The sequence below is a fragment of the Musa acuminata genome, chromosome BXJ3-8 (assembly GCF_036884655.1).
Source record: "Musa acuminata AAA Group cultivar baxijiao chromosome BXJ3-8, Cavendish_Baxijiao_AAA, whole genome shotgun sequence".
Classification (NCBI taxonomy): Eukaryota; Viridiplantae; Streptophyta; class Magnoliopsida; order Zingiberales; family Musaceae; genus Musa; species Musa acuminata.
In genome coordinates, this window is record NC_088356.1 from 51,486,227 (window position 1) to 51,503,564 (window position 17,338).

The 17,338-nt window shown below is 36.0% G+C and overlaps 4 protein-coding genes and 1 long non-coding RNA gene across 6 annotated transcripts; 4 read left to right on the forward strand and 1 right to left on the reverse strand.

Annotated features, from left to right (window-relative positions):
• Window positions 1-411: 411 nt before the first annotated feature.
• On the forward strand, window positions 412-5,353 carry LOC108953522 (uncharacterized). The gene is made up of 2 exons (XR_001979276.2): window positions 412-714; window positions 4,900-5,353. It is a non-coding gene; the product is annotated as an uncharacterized LOC108953522 (long non-coding RNA).
• LOC135645184 (beta-glucosidase 25-like) lies at window positions 860-5,130 on the reverse strand. Of its 2 annotated transcripts, none has more exons than XM_065163326.1 (13): window positions 4,991-5,130; window positions 4,843-4,909; window positions 4,682-4,740; window positions 3,036-3,107; window positions 2,885-2,956; window positions 2,698-2,785; window positions 2,368-2,623; window positions 2,163-2,278; window positions 1,854-2,077; window positions 1,753-1,784; window positions 1,570-1,672; window positions 1,391-1,493; window positions 860-1,267 (listed from the first exon to the last, which is right to left on the reverse strand). In XM_065163326.1, the coding sequence occupies exons 2-13, from the start codon at window positions 4,866-4,868 to the stop codon at window positions 1,084-1,086; spliced, it is 1,335 nt and encodes a 444-aa protein (XP_065019398.1). In that variant the 5' UTR covers window positions 4,869-4,909; window positions 4,991-5,130; the 3' UTR covers window positions 860-1,083. The 2 variants fall into 2 exon arrangements, with proteins under 2 accessions (XP_065019398.1, XP_065019399.1); XM_065163327.1 differs by having other exon boundaries at window positions 3,036-3,111; window positions 4,991-5,066.
• Window positions 5,354-7,742: 2,389 nt separating the features above from the next.
• Window positions 7,743-10,571, forward strand: LOC103995636 (large ribosomal subunit protein uL24c). The gene is made up of 4 exons (XM_009416271.3): window positions 7,743-7,919; window positions 9,587-9,625; window positions 9,790-10,020; window positions 10,170-10,571. Exons 1-4 carry the CDS (start codon window positions 7,818-7,820, stop codon window positions 10,368-10,370), a joined length of 573 nt encoding a protein of 190 aa, XP_009414546.2. The 5' UTR covers window positions 7,743-7,817; the 3' UTR covers window positions 10,371-10,571.
• An 839-nt stretch (window positions 10,572-11,410) lies between these two features.
• LOC103995635 (uncharacterized protein Os04g0629400) lies at window positions 11,411-11,866 on the forward strand. Its single transcript, XM_065161772.1, has one exon. It carries the CDS (start codon window positions 11,411-11,413, stop codon window positions 11,864-11,866), a length of 456 nt encoding a protein of 151 aa, XP_065017844.1.
• Window positions 11,867-13,459: 1,593 nt separating this feature from the next.
• On the forward strand, window positions 13,460-17,161 carry LOC135644622 (transcription factor ILR3-like). Its single transcript, XM_065162363.1, has 5 exons — window positions 13,460-13,708; window positions 15,866-15,913; window positions 16,011-16,085; window positions 16,195-16,357; window positions 16,643-17,161. The coding sequence occupies exons 1-5, from the start codon at window positions 13,578-13,580 to the stop codon at window positions 16,904-16,906; spliced, it is 681 nt and encodes a 226-aa protein (XP_065018435.1). The 5' UTR covers window positions 13,460-13,577; the 3' UTR covers window positions 16,907-17,161.
• Window positions 17,162-17,338: the final 177 nt, after the last annotated feature.

The following is a 17,338-nucleotide window of genomic DNA, read 5'->3' on the forward strand; positions in this document are numbered from 1 at the left end:
GTGTGTGTGTGTTATTTTTTTGTTTACCAAGGATAAACAAAGAAAGGGGGATTGGTGGATTGGTGGAGGCAGGATTTGATCAAAATGCTGCAGTTGTCTTACGAAGTTTTTACTAGCTATTATTTTCTAAATTTGATCAAATGAAATTCTTATGTGTTGATAATATGTTAGTGAGAAAATTATCAAATCTATCATTGTTCTGTGTATCGACCACTCCAGTCTATCATACATTGGTTTTCAAAATGTTTTATTATATTTGTGGCAACTATATATAAATGTTATCAAATTGGCCAAGTTTATCATACAAATGAATCAAATTCATATATATATCTATCATTTATTTTTTGATATTTGGGATTAATTTTGAGTTTATCACGATCTCAATCATCGCACATGAATAATTTTCGAGCAATTATAAATGTAACGCGTTATGGATGATAGCCTGTCCCTCTAATCGTCCCACTCGTTGCTTTCCAGCGTGGGATTCTGCCCCTTTCAGATAGGGGCGAGCGTGGTGAGAAGTGGAGGATGGGCCATCGGAACGGGGTTTCCATGTCGAGATGTGGCTGTTGGCCGCGTCAGAAACGGTTTTCGCCTTCGATGGAGCTGCGGCAAAAGCCATCTCGTCGCAGCGATCTCGATTGGACATGGAATCGTTCGATTGGTGGATCAAGAACAGACGAGGTTAGATCGCTCGTGCACACGAATTCTTAGGTAAATCCATCAAGATTCTTTTCTTGTGCTTTCCAAATCCATGAAGTTTTACTCTTTTGTTTGACAGCGAACTTTTAACTTTTACGTCTTAATCATGTTTGTCGGTGTTTCTCTTATTATTTCGCTGCTGATTTATGTTCTGCTCTTAGACACATCGTCGATTGTATATTCCTTAATTGGTACAGAAGATACAGTTTACGAAGGGAAGGAATTGTTTCTTCACAAATGGATTATGATTGACATCTGGAACTACTAACCTCTTGAATGACTATCGAACCGAACTAAGATAAATAAATACGAGGGACAGTGAATCGACTCTACAAATCATTCTGCAATAAGTTTTTCTTTTTGACCGTGTTTTTGTTTTGGTCAAGTGTCGTACTCTTGTTCTAGGAAATGCTTGAACCACTGGACTGAATCTTTTGGCATCCTCGTTAGGTTCTTCTTGTAATCAACATAATAGAGGCCGAATCGAACTGTGTAGCCTGAGTTCCATTCCCAATTATCTAGTAATGACCACACGAAGTAGCCATGCACATTGCAACCGTCTTCCCTGCATTGGTTCATAAAAAAAGGAAGCAGTGGAACTGAATATGGTCATGCCAATTGATTTATTTGAGATCAGTAAAAGATTAATGACCACAACATCAAGTGAACTAGCATGAAAGAAAATTACCGTATCGCAGCTTGCAGGTTTGACAGGTAGTCGGCATGATAGCGTATCCTCTTTTCATCCTTCAGTGCTATGTCTAGGTTAGTGAAATTTGGATCATCCATACCTACGATACCGAATGACTTTTTGTAATATCTGTCAAAATAGAGAGCTAATTCTGGATTCGATCAGATTGGTTTTACCATTTTCTGTAATGATAACTAGCGGGTTCTCATAGTTCTCCTTGATATAGTTCATTAACTTGCGAATACCCCATGGCACAATGTGAAGCCATCCCGAAGCAGCCTGAAAGAAGCATGAAGTGATGGTACCTAAACCTGAGCATCGGTTGAATAGTCATTAGAAGCATGGATGTCGTGACTTACTCTTTCGCCAATCCTCTCTCCATGCCGAGTAGCTGTTGAGAACATGGTAGAAATTAGTATGGTCTATCAGGAATAAAGTTTTGTTTATGATTTTGTCATACATGTTGCGATAACGGCTGCATCAGATGAAGCATCATTCAGTATCAGCTTCCTGATTCTTGTCCGATCATTCCGAGCGTATAATGAGGTGTAGTGGTTAATTCCTACAAAATCTAGTGAACCAGCCATTGACTCAGAGTCGTCACTGGTAAATCTGGGTAGTCTGTCACCTACTAGTTTCTTCATGGTTTGAGGATAATCTCCATACATAAGGGGATCCAAGAACCTGCTTCAGATCCATATTCACCAATCAATCATCAGTCCAGGTACTAGGTTATTTTATATATAGCATGAAATCGGTAGCAGATTACCATCCCAGTTCGAATTTCATTGCTCTATTGGCAGCATCTGTATCTTCTTCAGTGCCAGATATAGGTTCATACCATTTGGAATCAAGAGCTATTCCAATAGCGCCCTTTTGCTTTTCCTACGGATTAAACTTAGCTTCTTATCATGCCATTTCTGATACATTTTATGGCAGTGGAGAGGTTGCAGCAATTTAAACCAATGGTTTACCTTAAAGTGGAGCTTGTAAGTATGAAATGCAGCAGCATGAGATAAGAGGATGTTGTGAGCCACGATATATGGTTCAGTTGATGATTTGCCTCTCCGACAAAGCATGTGAGATAGAATAGAACACCTTCCTGGAGCTTGCAGACCTGTGTCATATCCTTGAATTGAGAATCCATGAGGCTCGTTGAAGGTGATCCAATGCTTCACTCGATCCCCGAATGCTTTGAAACAGGTATAAGCATAATGCTCGAAATCTTGTCTGCATTGTAGAGTGACTTTTAGCTTTCTTTTCTGGATCTTGCTGAATGAATAAACATTCAATTTAATCCTTACATGATCTCTTGGCTCAACCATCCATTGTATCGGTCCTCTAGAGCCTGTGGAAGATCCCAGTGAAAGAGTGTAACATAAGGTTGTATTCCTGAAACAGAAAAATAAGGGGGAAAAAAGAAGAAAAAGGGAATGCTCAGCCCTTGAAACTTTCATTAGGACCCACAAGGAAAGGCTTTTAAAAGGTCACCGTTCTCTTGCAGAGCGTCTATGAGTCTGTTATAGTAGCTTATTCCTTCTTGATTAGGTTCCCCGGTTCCATCTGTGAACAGGAAGCTTGTTATTTTATTCAGGAAAGAGGTATAAATATTTCTAATACCAATTAGCCAGCTCTGTATTACTTGGGAATATCCGTGGCCATGAGATAGAGAACCTGTAGGCATCCATTCCTATGTCCTTCATCAAATCCACATCTGTCTGCATAAAGAGAGCAGTATCTTTTGGTACTATAAAATAATATGTTAAATATATTTCATGAAGTCCGTCATCATTCTTCTGCATGAAGAAATTAAACATGTCTTTTTTGTTGAGAAGACCATTAGAGCAGATGGCTCTCCAGTGTAAAAGTTACAACTTCAAGAAGCCTGTATTTGTGAATGAGCCGAGTTCATGGAAGAAGCTCAGATAAGCTGCAAGTGCAAGATTATGTGATGGGAAAGCACTATATGATTAAGCATGGTGGTTCACAGTTAATTCAATGTCTAGGCAAACTGCAGTTATATGGAAAATTCATATCAGTTGAGTGATTCTGAATTTGTTTCACAAGATCCTGCAAAATTGATTAGTTTACCGAAGCAGATCTTTCGCTTGCTGTGTTAAAGGCTGTAAGTTGTATGATCTCAAGGGGGGAAGAAAAAGGGAACCTCATTGTTGAGAAAATAAGGTTAAGCAGAACAGCTGTTGGATATCAAGAAGTTTCTGATTCAAAATCATAAAATTTTCTGACATATATAGGTGAAGTTTCCAAGACAATTGTAAGCACAACCAAAAAAGAAAAAAAAAGGAAAATTCAGTTTAAAATGGAATGCTACTGTTATCTTCAACCTACAGAGTTTGCTAATAAGATACCAAGTGTACAAGTGAAGACCCACCCTTCAGGTTGTAAGAAATATTCCGAGTCTTTCGAGACTAGGATGTTCTTTTAAGTGAAAATATCTGTAGATTGAGTTAGTAAATGAAAATTATAGATCGTCTTTCCTCACAAATATGATGGACAAAATTTGATCATGCAAGTTCCTTGTTTAAGCAAGTATTCAGTTCTTTGCTCTTGTACCTTTTCTTTCTCATGTTTTTCATCAGTGGCCTTGTTGTTTAAACTGAACTTTCTACATTTTTTATGAAATAGAAGAGAGAAAATATGTGCTGAACTTTGTCTTGAAAAGAGGATAAGATTCGAACCTCAACTAACAATAGGTGACAGTAGTATAGGTTGTCATTTAGCTAGAGCTCTCCCACATCATTATCATTGACTAAATAATATGTTCTCTCAACATGTCAGAGTACCTTCACCTCTTTAGGTGAAGTAGGCCATGGAGAAAAAGTATCTTGTAAGTTAGCACATTGCTGCTCAGGTGATAGAAAAAATATTTTATAGAACAATTATGATTTCTCCCTTTTCATTGTAAGGCAGCTTTTGCAAGTATCTTGCATCTTGCACCTACTGTCATAAGCACTTGCTGGTGCTTTGAGTAATCTATCAGAATAAACAAAGCTTTTCTTAAATTTTCCGATGCTTCCTTGGGGCCTTTATTTTATTTGTAGTCTCTTATCCATAATTTGAAGATCTTTCAGTTCTAGGAGTTGCTTTCGGACTGTCAACTTTATTTCATGCAAAAACTCGAAGTTTCAGATCCAATGTAAAATTAAGCTGGAGTCAGATTTCATCAGGATAATCTCATTGGATTCAAGTTTCATCAGGGAAATCTAAACACACTAAACATCTGCAGATGACTACTCAATATGAACAGAATATTATTCCAGAGTTCACCTTGTACCGATGGTATTGATCCACCGCTACATCTGCATTGCTGAAGTCTAAAATCTTCCCTGCCAATAACAGTCTTTAAGGTTAACACATAGAATCCAAGCTATATGATTGCTTTTTTTGCCCCTCTGTGCATATTATACATATTGATACACAAACTGTACCTGATCGTTTTGTGAAAGTATCCCATATGCTTTGTCCCCTATTTCCTTCTTTTACAGCTCCTTCGAACTGAGGTGTCGAACTCTTTCAGAGCAAGACGTAAGGATGAACGTGAAAGAAAAGACGAGACATTTGTGCACGGCCTCGCACCTGGAAAGATGAAGAAGCTGTTCCGAAGACGAAACCACTGGGGAAGTCAGCCCTACTAATAGCATCACTGGTTGCAATGAAGCAGAAGATGAAACAGAGTGTTGCCGACGCTGCCATCGGTAACTCCCAATGCCAGAGAGGCTTGTGTCTGTTGAAAGCAGAGGAGTGCTGGGTGCAATTTCGGTGGAGTGCTTCAGAATTCATGCGTTGTTGCCGAAACTTCAAGGAGATCGAATGGACCAATGTGATTTGCTGGGATCGGATATGAAGAGAAGGACATTTCATTTAATTAACATACATTATAAATATAATTAAATTTTAATTATAGTTATCAGTCAATAAAAAGAAGTCTAATTATATTCCTTACAAGTGTCTCTCCCATCAAATAAATTTTACTATTATTAATTTTTTTACTTATCGATAATCAAATTCAGTCATATTTATAATATATTTTATCTAATTAGGTAAGATCACATAAACTAATATTTTTACAGTTGCTCATTAATTTACAAGATATAAATGAAATAAAATTAAAATTAATAAAAAATTATTTTAAAATTATTTTATTTAATTAAATTTTAATTTTTTTAAATTTTTTTTACATGTGCACATAAATTTTATAAAACTATCAATAAGTTTAAATAAATATTATATCATATTAAGTCTAACTATTAATTTAAGTCATAGCGATCGTTATCAATGTCATGTTTTCTTTTATATATCATAATATTATTAGTCATTTTTAATGTAATTTAAAATATTTTTTAAATTTTATCTTATGTTATCATATTCAACTATAGTATATACATACATGAATAGGAATAAGATAATATAAACAAATAACTTTAAATATATAAAATAAAAATATTAATTATAATATTAATTAAATATATAATATTATATTTTTTATGGGTTGTTCATAAATTCAATCATAAGAACATATATTTTTAAAAAATTTAGGTTCTAAGTGAATAGATCAACAATCAATATAATGGAATTTAAGTTCTTAATTGACATTAATTATTTTTAGATTTTCTCTAATCATCAAATATTTTATACCATAATGTACAGAACTAATAGAGTATTTATCATTTTTAGAGAAGAAAAATATTGTGGTATGTCACAAAGTATCTTCAGCGTTGATAATTAAGTCTGAGATCACATCAAATATTGATATAAAATTTTATGGTTATAAAGCTAGATTAGTAATTTCAAAGCATGTTATAAAATGTATTTCTATAGTTGATAATAAAATAATATATTATTATTTTTCTTTTAATTATAGAATTAGTGTCTAAAAAAGTATTGTTTTAAGTTAATTAAATTTCATATATGTGAGCATATAATCTTTTATCTTTTTATTTCAAAAATCTTATTATTTTTTTATAGTCTTTTAGTGTTTAATTTCTGGATAACTCTAATATATACTTAGTATTCCGACTACAAAATTGATATCTAGTCTGACTTGAGCATATAATATACTTCTAATTGTACATATATAATAAATATTTTTATTTAAAATTTTAAAATTATTTTATAATTTTTGTTTTGTCTAAAATTTTTTACTTTTGTTATTTACTGAAGAAGCTATATATTTAATCTTTATAAGACTCAATCAATATATCATTTCTAAGATAGTCTTAACAATCTTTAAGATTATTTCTGAATATCTCAATGTCAATAACATAAATTATTTTATTCATATTAACTATCTTAGAATTTTTGGAGAAAAATTTCTTGATTTACTATAATAAACTAAGACCATAGTAAGTAAATTATTATCTATAAATAAGATCAATATAATAAACTAGTTTTCAATGATATTCATATATAAATATTGATCAACAATATTTTTCCTTAAATATAAAGAAAATAATAATGTTAAGAAACTTTATATATTATTATTTAGAAGTTTGTTTAAAATCATAAATAAATTTCTTAAATCTTCATGCCAAAATTTATATTTATTTCATTTTCTTTACAAATCATTTAGGTTAATCCATATAAATCTAAATCCCTATTCAAAAAATTTATTTTCACATTCATGTTAAAAATATCTCATTATGACCATTATATTATTTAATACTTATCATTTGAATCATATTTATATAACAGGTTGGGTATTGGATAATGCGATGAGTTCTGGAATATCTTTTTGATTCATTTATTGGAACTCTTTCATAAATTAAAAGCATCAAAGTCTTCTAAGACACGTGATAAACTTGGAGATGCTTGTGCTTGTTTCTTTCTTTCTCCTTTCGGATTTCCAATCCTTCACGTAGCAATCTAAGTTTGCGTTGCTTCATCAAACAGCCAAACCAATTGTTATTGTCTGCACCCTTTCGATTTAGGACTATACTAACTGTAACATGTGACAAAGATAGATAGATATATATATATATATATATATATATATATATATATATATATATATATATATATATATAACACATATTTCTACTATTAATATTCATCGAAAACTCTAGATTAACCATAGCTAATTATACCTAATATTAACTAGTTAAGTTTAAAGGATATTAATATTATTCAGGGTTTTAACTAACTGTTAAATGAAAGATATACACAAAATAGTTTATTGGAAAATTTTAGATTTATAAGGTTATATATGCTAAATTCGTATATATATATTGGCACAATTATGAGAATTACTTAATGTTGAGGGTGTGTGTGTGCATATATATATATATATATATATATATATATATATATATATAATCAATAAAAAAAAAGGGGGTAAAGAGGGACATCCACTCACCCCTTCTGCGCTTTATCCGAAACTCCCAAGCGCAGAAGTGAGCGCTCGAAGATGGCGACGATGGTGGCGCTACAGAGCTCGATGGCATCCCTTTCCATCTCCTCCAATTCCTTCTTGGGCCAGCGCCTCTCTCCCCCACTCCTATCGACGCCCGTTAGCTCTCTGCCCCTCTGCCCTTACTTTCTGAAATGTTTGGTTTTTGAACTCATTTGATGTGTTATTGTGCCTTAATCCGACTTCCTGAGAGGAAAATGCGGAGAAGATGACTTTTAGATGGAATTTTACTTCATAAATTTGATTGTCGACCGTGGAAAGAACTTTCTTTTGTTTATTCTTTGATTTCGTTTCTGAATTCTCTCAACAGCGTAAATTGGAACCAATGGACTTCGGTTTTAGGGGTAGGAAAATACAAAGAGTTAGAATTCCTCTGACGTTTCGGTTTTCTAATTCTAGGAATTGAGGTTTCTCAGAGAACTAAAGCAACCGGTTCCTTTTTCAGAACAAGGATTTTAAGCGATTAGTGGTTGATGCTATTTAGTAGCCATCTGAGTGCTCTTTTGTGTTTACTTTTTGCTGGTCTTACTAATGAACTCTATAGCGTATATAGAAAACGATCTTTTTTGCTAGTTTGTGTTAAAATTATACTATTTGGATTTTGAGAGGAACAAAAAACTGTGTTTTCTCAAAAATGTTGCATAAGGGGATCAAGAAGAACAAGCATGTGGAATTAGAAACTCTGATTTAGTTGCACAATGTATATTTTGGCATCAAGAATTTGACAAGTGATTGCAAATGGCAATTTTCTTTATATTTTATATATCCTTGCTTCTCATATGATGTCTAATAGCCTCTACGAGTAAGAGAGGCATGGATGCCTATAGGTAGCACCTTTCTGTGAAACTTGTGTCATTTGAATCATCCAGCTTAAAACTAATTGCTTACCTGCACTAAGCCTTAAGTCATATGCAACTAAACCATGTTGAGACGATTGGCTCATCCTTATAGCCACTTGCAATTTGTTCAACTTGGCTTAAACCAAATTCTTTGTTCTAGGCCGGAAACGAACACATATGCAGAGGGGATATGTAAGGCTTGGGACTTATGCAATTTTTCCATGTTATGATTAAACATTATCCAATTTGGAATATCAAGAAAGGTAAAACATCACCAAATCATATAGCATGTGCTATGAAGAATTTGATGATGATTTTTATAATCAATTGACCCTATTCTTTGTATGTTACCATTTTCAAGCATATTCCTTAAAATTGATAATGATGTTTGGTTACCTATTTATTATTTCACAAAATACTCTTAAGCTAAGCTATGTATCTTAATAAATATAAAATGAAAGAAGAAAAACCTTAAAATTTATCATCAAACATCAACTATGAATGTCCACAAATACAAATTTGGCTCATAATATTTTTTAGAGACAATACTGTTGTGATCAGTAAGTACTACTCGAAACAAATTGTCTTCAGAGAAATGGATGGTTCAGGCATAAGAAGGTATATTGATTATGTATTTTCTGAAGTCGGTAGATAACAAACATACAATAGGACCACTGTAAATTATATCAGCAACTATGAAATGTTGCTTTGTATGATGTTCTGATTATTGAGCTGCTGTGCTGGATAAATTTTATGACTAAGCTGAATTAAGTAATATCTGAGATGTCCAAGTCCTCAAATACTTTTAGAATATCTGGGCCCTGTATGTGATGCTAATTTTGATTTTTTCACATCTCTGTAGTGCATGGTTTCCCCATTATTGATCTTTTGTAATTAACATAAGTGTGTTGCATTTTCTTGTTGCAGGTTAAATCGGTGGACCAGCCATGCACTATAGTAATGAGGGTTAGTTCATCAGTTCTTCTGCATGTTCTATATTGAAGATGATCGTGCTAAACTATTTCCGTTATGAGCTATCGGAAATTAGATTACCAATGAGCACCGAACTGGGTGAATTATTCTGTGGATGATCTTATCGCTTTCTTTATATTTTTCATCTTCTATTGCAGCTTAAACGCTGGGAGCGCAAGGAATGTAAACCAAATAGTCTTCCCATACTGCATAAAATGCATGTTAAGGTAGGGGACACAGTCAAACTTATCACAGGCCATGAGAACGGTAAAATTGGGGAAATTACTCGCATTTTCAGGCATAACAGCACTGTGATTGTAAAAGGCTTGAACCTGAAAACAAAGCACATGAAGAGCAGAGAACAAGGTGAACCTGGGCAGATTGTCAAGGTATGCTCTCTATTTTCTGAACTTCCATTCATGTTTATGAATGAGCAAATGGCAGGATCAGGCTTTCCTCTCTTGGAACTTTACTCCTTCCATTGCTTTCTCATGTGTTGAGCCTGAGTTATCCTGCACAACGAACTGTTTCTGAACAGATTGAAGCACCTATCCACAGCTCAAATGTGATGCTTTACTCTAAAGAAAAAGAAGTGGCGAGCAGAGTGGGTCACAAAATCCTCGAGGACGGAACCAGAGTCCGCTACCTCATCAAAACTGGCGAAATAATCGACAGCACAGAGAACTGGAAAAAGGTTATGAAAGAAAGAAAGGAAAAGAAAGAAGAGGCATCCAGTTAGCATCAAGGCATCAAGTTGCTTCATGTATGACATTTTAAATCCCTTCTGTAGAAGTTTGTTGTTGCATTCCATTTGTAATCAAGAGCAGTTATGCTCCTGGAATGTTTTCTACTCTGTCATGGAAACTTCTTTTTTTCATTGAAATCATTCATTTTTGTACTTGTTATGTCTATGAATTTGGAATCACTACCTTTACTCTAATATGGTCTCTTTGCATGCTGTTATCATGTTCTGAAGTAGTGAATTTGTGTTTTTTTTGTGACATTTATGTTTTTATGATATTTGATTCATTCTAAGATCTCTTATCTGTATCAAGAAATTTGTGTTTGGTTTGAGAAACAATGGCTTCTCCTCCCAACATCTCATGTTTAAATAAGAGGAGAGATTCCTCTCATAACTTCCAAATCCATCACTCAACCTCTCATAAGTTGACACATGAATGCAAAACAGCTAATCAAGTAGTAAGAGGACCACTTAAAAAGGACAATAGGAGCAACAAAGGACATCATCTTCACTTTTCAACCCCCTTTTGCATCTTCTTCTTTGTGAGCATTCTGTGTAGTGCTCGTTTAATAAGAGGCTCATTCTCTCTATCATTGAGGCCAAAACCTAACTAAAATTAGCACCATTGTCAGATCTAATTCCCAAGAAACTTCACATGTATGCAGTACTTTTGAGCTCCATCTGCCTATGTACACAACAAAAACCTATACTTTTGCACCCATTATTACACCTCCCTGTGGGCCCAACATGTGAAGTGAGTGAAGGTGTGATTTTTGTGGTCAAAAGGTGTCTCCAGCCAGTACTCCTCCTTTTTCTTTTTCCCCTTTTATTTATATTCCTTTACTCTGTAGCTCTCTATCTCTCTTGGCTTTCAGCTTCACGTGAACGCGTGCAGCGGGGGCCCGACACAAGCAACAACAAAATAAAGAGAGAGAGGCCGATTGCCTCTGTTTTGGTCACTGCTCCTCTCTCTCTCTCTTCTTCTTCTTCTTGTGATTTCCATGGTCTGAAACCTCTGAAGGAGATAAGAGAGGAGGATGTGTTACGTGGGGAAAGCGACCAAGATCTTCTTCTTCCTCGTAGGGGCGCTCGTGGTGGTGGGCCTCGTCGTCGGCTTCGGCCTCGTCCGGCACGGCTGGGCACACAAGGCAGCCGCCCAGCCTTGCCAGTCATCGTCGTTGACCGCCGCCGGATGCCGGCCCATCTTCCCCGACCCCATTCCCGCCGACACCGCCACCGCCTCCACGGCCCCACCCTTCCCCGCCGCCGCCATTCCCGCGGGCACGATCCCCGTGCCGCCTCCGCCGCCCGCTGCCACCGACGTTCCCACGCCGCCCACCACGCCGCCACCGACCGTCATCCTGCCGCCTGCGCCGCCCACAGCCACCGCCACCGACGTTCCCCCGCCGGCCAGTTCCACGGCCGCGCCGCCGCTTGTCAGCTTCGGCCCACCAAGCCCGGTTTACCAAGCGCTCGGCCCGGCCCATGCCTAGAGGACAAATAGACCGCTGAACCACCTTAGACTCACCTTTCATTACTTGGTTTCTTTTTTCTTATTTTAATAGTAATTTTCTTTCAATTTCTTTTGTTTTTGGGGGGGGGGGGAGGGGGGGGGGGGGGGAAGGGAACTTATGAAGGCTATTAGGTAATCTTCTTTTCCTTGTTCTTAACATTTGGAACTCGAGATTAATTTGAGATGATTGGAATAGATTCATGAGGGGGAATTATTCACAATATTGATCATCTCTTCTCCCTCTTTCTTCCTATCCTTAACTATTTGATTTAGGCTCAAGAAAAGGATTAAAAGGCTAAGTTTTTATGCTCACTGTTAATTAATGAAACATAATGCACTACAATTATCATTCTTTTTTCTTAATTCTTTATTTTCATCACCACCGGATAAGATTTCTCTTTTCGGAGTCACCATCCATGGATGACATCAGAGGCTTGGAGTCGTTGCCTGACATGAAGTAATGCTTGGATCACACAGACCACAGAAAAAAGAGATGTCACAAGAGTTCATGCCTGCAAAGAAGAACACAAGTACACACCACTGCAGGATGAGAGAGAGAGCTGTTGTTGGAAGTGGTCATATTTTGCCCATTAATATCATATTATGAAGAGAGAGAGAGAGAGAGAGAGAGAGAGAGAGAGAGAGAGAGAAGAACATGAAGCTACAGCCATGTCCTCTTTCTTTCTCCTTGTATCTGAGAAGTGGAGTGGCTGTAGCCTTTGTCTGCATGTTCTTCCCTGACACTCATGTGTGGTTGCTGCTCCTATTTGGAATCTTTATCTGCTCCCTGTCAGTAGACAACACAAGATGCCAATTTCTAATTCCACTGCTGTTCTTTAATAGTAAGCATTCCACTTTTATCATACAAATGAGCTGATCCCAATCCCTCAGAATTTGATGAGCAATACTGTTTCCTTTAGACTGATTTGGATATCCTTGGATGAAATTTTAGATTAGGTTTGAGTAAAAATAAGTACTTAATTTACAACTCTAAGAATTTTAATTTTAACTAAACATAATAGATATAATCGATCGATCATTATGATCTAAATCACTAAAAACACAAATATATTAAAAAGATATATAATTTATTTCTATTAAAACATCTGAGTTGGTTAGTGTATTATTGTATAAGTGATACGTCGTCCACTTATAAATAAACGTTATATATGTTATTTGATATAATGAATTTATTTTTATTTTTATAATAATATATAATATGTTCTCTTTGAACATTAAAATGATTCTAAAAATAATGTCATATTATTTTATTCTTCAATGAAACCAAATCTAAAATCACAGCTATATATGAAAAATAAAATATCATGATAGTATATTAAAATTCACAATCTTATCTATCATCACAAGTCCACCTCATTTATTTATCTCTCATCTGTCTGTTCTTATTTTGTACTGAATTGCTACCCACGGTGGCTGCAGACTGAGATGGGAGTTCATTTGGGCCCCACAGTGCGCTGCAAGTTGTCCGATAACAAGGCTGGTGAGGTTCGAGGGACGTTGCGTTGGGAGTCTGTAAGGAAAGTATTCCTCTGTTACTTCATTAACGTTCGAGGCCGGTAAAAGGGCGGAAAGAGAAAGGCGAGAGGGAAACCCATTGATCTCCCGACGGCGAACCGTTCCCTGAATCCGCCAACGAGCGCCGGCCGCGAGGGTTCCGACGAGTATCGGTGATGGGTTCGTCCGAAAACCCTGCTTGGTTCTTGGATGACTTGATCGGCGACATGCACGCCTCCGAGGGCGATCTCGCGGGGGTCAACGGCGGCTTTTGCTGGGCTCCCCCGGGATTCAATATTTCCTTCAGGTGATTTCGAATCCGATACTTTGGGATCTCGTTGCGGTTGTCGTCGAGAACTGTCTAACACTCTTCTTGGATGAACTGGAGAGCTGGTGTCTCCTAAAGTTGCGGCTTTGTTTCTTCTTTCTTGATCTATTAATGTTTGATGCATGTAGTTACTTTTGATCTTCTAAGGTTAGTGTTTTATTGAATCATAGTATGATATTGAGAGTTGCTATGATCATTGGTAGTATTGTGGATATATGTAGCAAGAAAACCTTATGGAGTGGATTAGGGTGGGAATATTGTTTCGACCGATCACGTAGCATGTGGATGTTGGGTTTGTTGATTTTGCCTATTCAATTGCAATCTATATTTGGTATCTACATAATAGAAGAGAGTGATTTGTACGGTGAATCTTCACTCTTCTACACTGATCTAAGAGGGGGTTGAGCAAGATGCAAGTTAGTGAGAAGACATATTGATCATCTTGTAATTTGGTCATAGAAAGATGAAAACTTTGTTTAGGTGCTGTATAACACTTATTGCATTTTATGGGCCTTAAATAGGATAACTTGAAAAGTCGAAACTCGATTGACTTTTTCCTGGATGGTGGTGAGATGTACTATATGCATCACAGAGAGTATTATCTCTTCATTGTGTAGATTTAATTTATCAGATGCTACCAAGTTAAGGTGTTTCGGAAACTCATGGAATAGGAAATGTTCTATGCAACACATGGAATAGGAAATATTTTATTTGTAGTCGCAGAGGACTTTTTGAACGTGTCCCATGCTGATCTGGGTGAAGTTTTTGATTAAAATCTTTGCATAACCTGCAGACATTAACAGAGCTAGAAGAACAGAAGTGGTCCATCCATCGAGAAGAACAACCAAATGCTATTACTAGTCTATATGCTCAAAACAAGAAATTTCCCACAACTTCCGAAAAGGACACAACATAATTAAGGAAGGAGTAAACCATGCATATGCTGCATGAATTTAGAGAAAAGTTGGATGTTTTAAGGTTTGTACTATACTTTAATATTGGAAGTAGACAAAGAAACAAATTGCATAAAAAAATTTCTTTTATTGCCTCATAACAAGTGAGGAAAAAGCTTTGATTCTGCCATGCAAACTGTGCCCACACCTTAGAGCTGACTATGCCATCTTACATGACCACTCTGTCCAATTCACACTTCAAGTTTCCAATTCAGTTTCTTTGATTTGTCATCGAATTGACTTGTGCCAAGATAAGTTTGATCTACTTTATCTTGTGATGATTGCTAAAGCAAGCTCTTTATAATTAATGCATACATTGCTTAGGAGCAATCCAACAAATCATTTTATCATTAAATAGCTGAGATGACTCATTTCATCAATTTAGTCCAATCTATCCCTTTCTAACCAATATGTGCTTTATGACTGGATCGTATCAGTGGGGTAAATTTCAATATATGTATGGTTAATCTTTTCAGAATCGTATTGTTCATTGATAGTCCACAGGGTTCGTACTCTACATCGTATGATAATAACCACTCTATCTGTTGACTAATGATCCATTAAAAGATTCCTATTAAAATTCAAATGAGTATCTGACTAATAAATCCCATTGGATAGTGCGGTGGCTCTGGTTCATGAGAATTAGGCAAATTATTCATACAGATACTGACAATCATAAAAGATGACATGAAAATTCCATATTGGAGAGGATCATTTGGATTTAGATGGATACTTAAAATCATAAAAGTATGTTGGGGCATACGTAAACACACTTAAGGACTTGTCTTAGATTAATCACCATGGTTCATATTTTCTGTAAATTTAGACTACTAGATTTTATGTGTTCCATAAGGACCTTGGAGCTGAAGATCCTTCAGGGCATTGCATTATTTGGTCTTGGGTGTCAATATAGTGGAAATGGTTTTGAGAATCTTCATAATTCTTTCAGCAAAAATCAGTACTTTGCATCGTAGTCATCGATCACATTCTTATGGTTTGTATGAATCATTTGGAAGCTGCTATGGTTTTTAATTTTTGTCATTTTTCTATGATTTTAACTTAAGTATTGTATATTATGCATTTTTATTCTTTGGATATCTTCAGTGATTCTTCTATTCAAATTCTTTTTTTTTTTCAAAGTTCTAACAAGCATATTTCTTCTGCCTGTTGCCATGATTGACAGCTCCTTTTCAGACTCCAATGGCCTCACAGAACCAGTCACTGGAAAGCGGTCGAAATTTGATCTTATAAGTGAAACTTAGGATATTATTGTTACTTCATATGCATTTTTGTTGATCAGTTTTTGAGACCAGAAAGCTTTATTGCAGTAAGAGGTCAGAAACCTGTAGTACACCCGCCAAAGCTTGTAGAGAAAAAATGAGAAGGGACAGGTTGAATGACAGGTGCGATATCTGATTTATTATGTGTGAACCAGCAGTGATGCTAAATATGGTACTTTTTCCTCATGCATCAAGATGACCTCAAGGCTGTTATTTTTGTTTCTGATTTAAGATTCCTGGAATTGGGCTCTCTTCTTGAACCTGGAAAGTTATCAAAATTGGACAAAGCTGCTATCCTAAGTGATGCTGTTCGTGTGTTGACTCAACTGCGCAGTGAGACAGAAAAGCTTAAAGAGTCAAATGAAATTCTCCAAGAGAAGATAAATGAATTAAAGGTAGCTTAGATTTTCCTTTGGTATTACTATCGTTAGATATATGTAGTTTGTGTCATCATCTCTCATGACTGTGCTTGTATTGTATCAGAATAAGATCTATGTGATGTTGAGATTATTTAGAAGGCTAACATAGATGCATTTGCTTCAATTAAATGCAATAATTTTGGGAAAAAAAAAGTAGGTATCTTTTTCAAGCATTATGGAACTTTGCTGTTCCATTTTTTTTTCTTCTTTTCTAGCATGAGTTGTCGACCTGTTATCTAATTACATTTTATTGCTCTTCAGGCTGAGAAGAATGAGCTTCGTGATGAGAAGCAGAAGCTGAAGGCAGAGAATGAGAGTCTGGAGCAGCAAATAAAACTCAGATCGAGCTATGTTTCTCACCCACCACCTGTAATAGCAACCCCCTTCACAGCAAAAGGTCAAGCTGCGGCACAGAAGCTAATGATACCCATCATCGGTTACCCTGGCTTCCCAATGTGGCAATTCATGGCGCCTTCCGATATCGATACATCGCAGGATGCTGATAAATATCCACCTGCTGCCTAGGCTAATGGCCGATCAAGCCGACACTCTTTGGGCTCTAGGTTATGCCAAGGATTCTAGCTTGATTTCGTTGTTAGTTCTAAAAACATGATTACTATTCTCAATGATGTGTTGTTAACCAGTGAATGTCTTTTCTTGGATCAGCGCAAGTTATAAGTGGCAGATCTCCCTGTAAATGCACATAAATAGGGGATTATTGACCCATTTGCTACTTTGTTAAATGTGATGAGCTGCATGCTCGTATTATTGTTGTGCTCACTAGCGAACTAATTATATCTTGGTTCCTTATGCTCCAAAAATTTTCTGCTCATATATGCTCTAACGATCTTTTGAAGCTATTGTCATGAGTTCTTTCAGGTACTATTGACAAAGAACATAAAAGTCAAACATATATAAACTTCTAATGCCAAATCAACATATGCTAATATGTAGAAT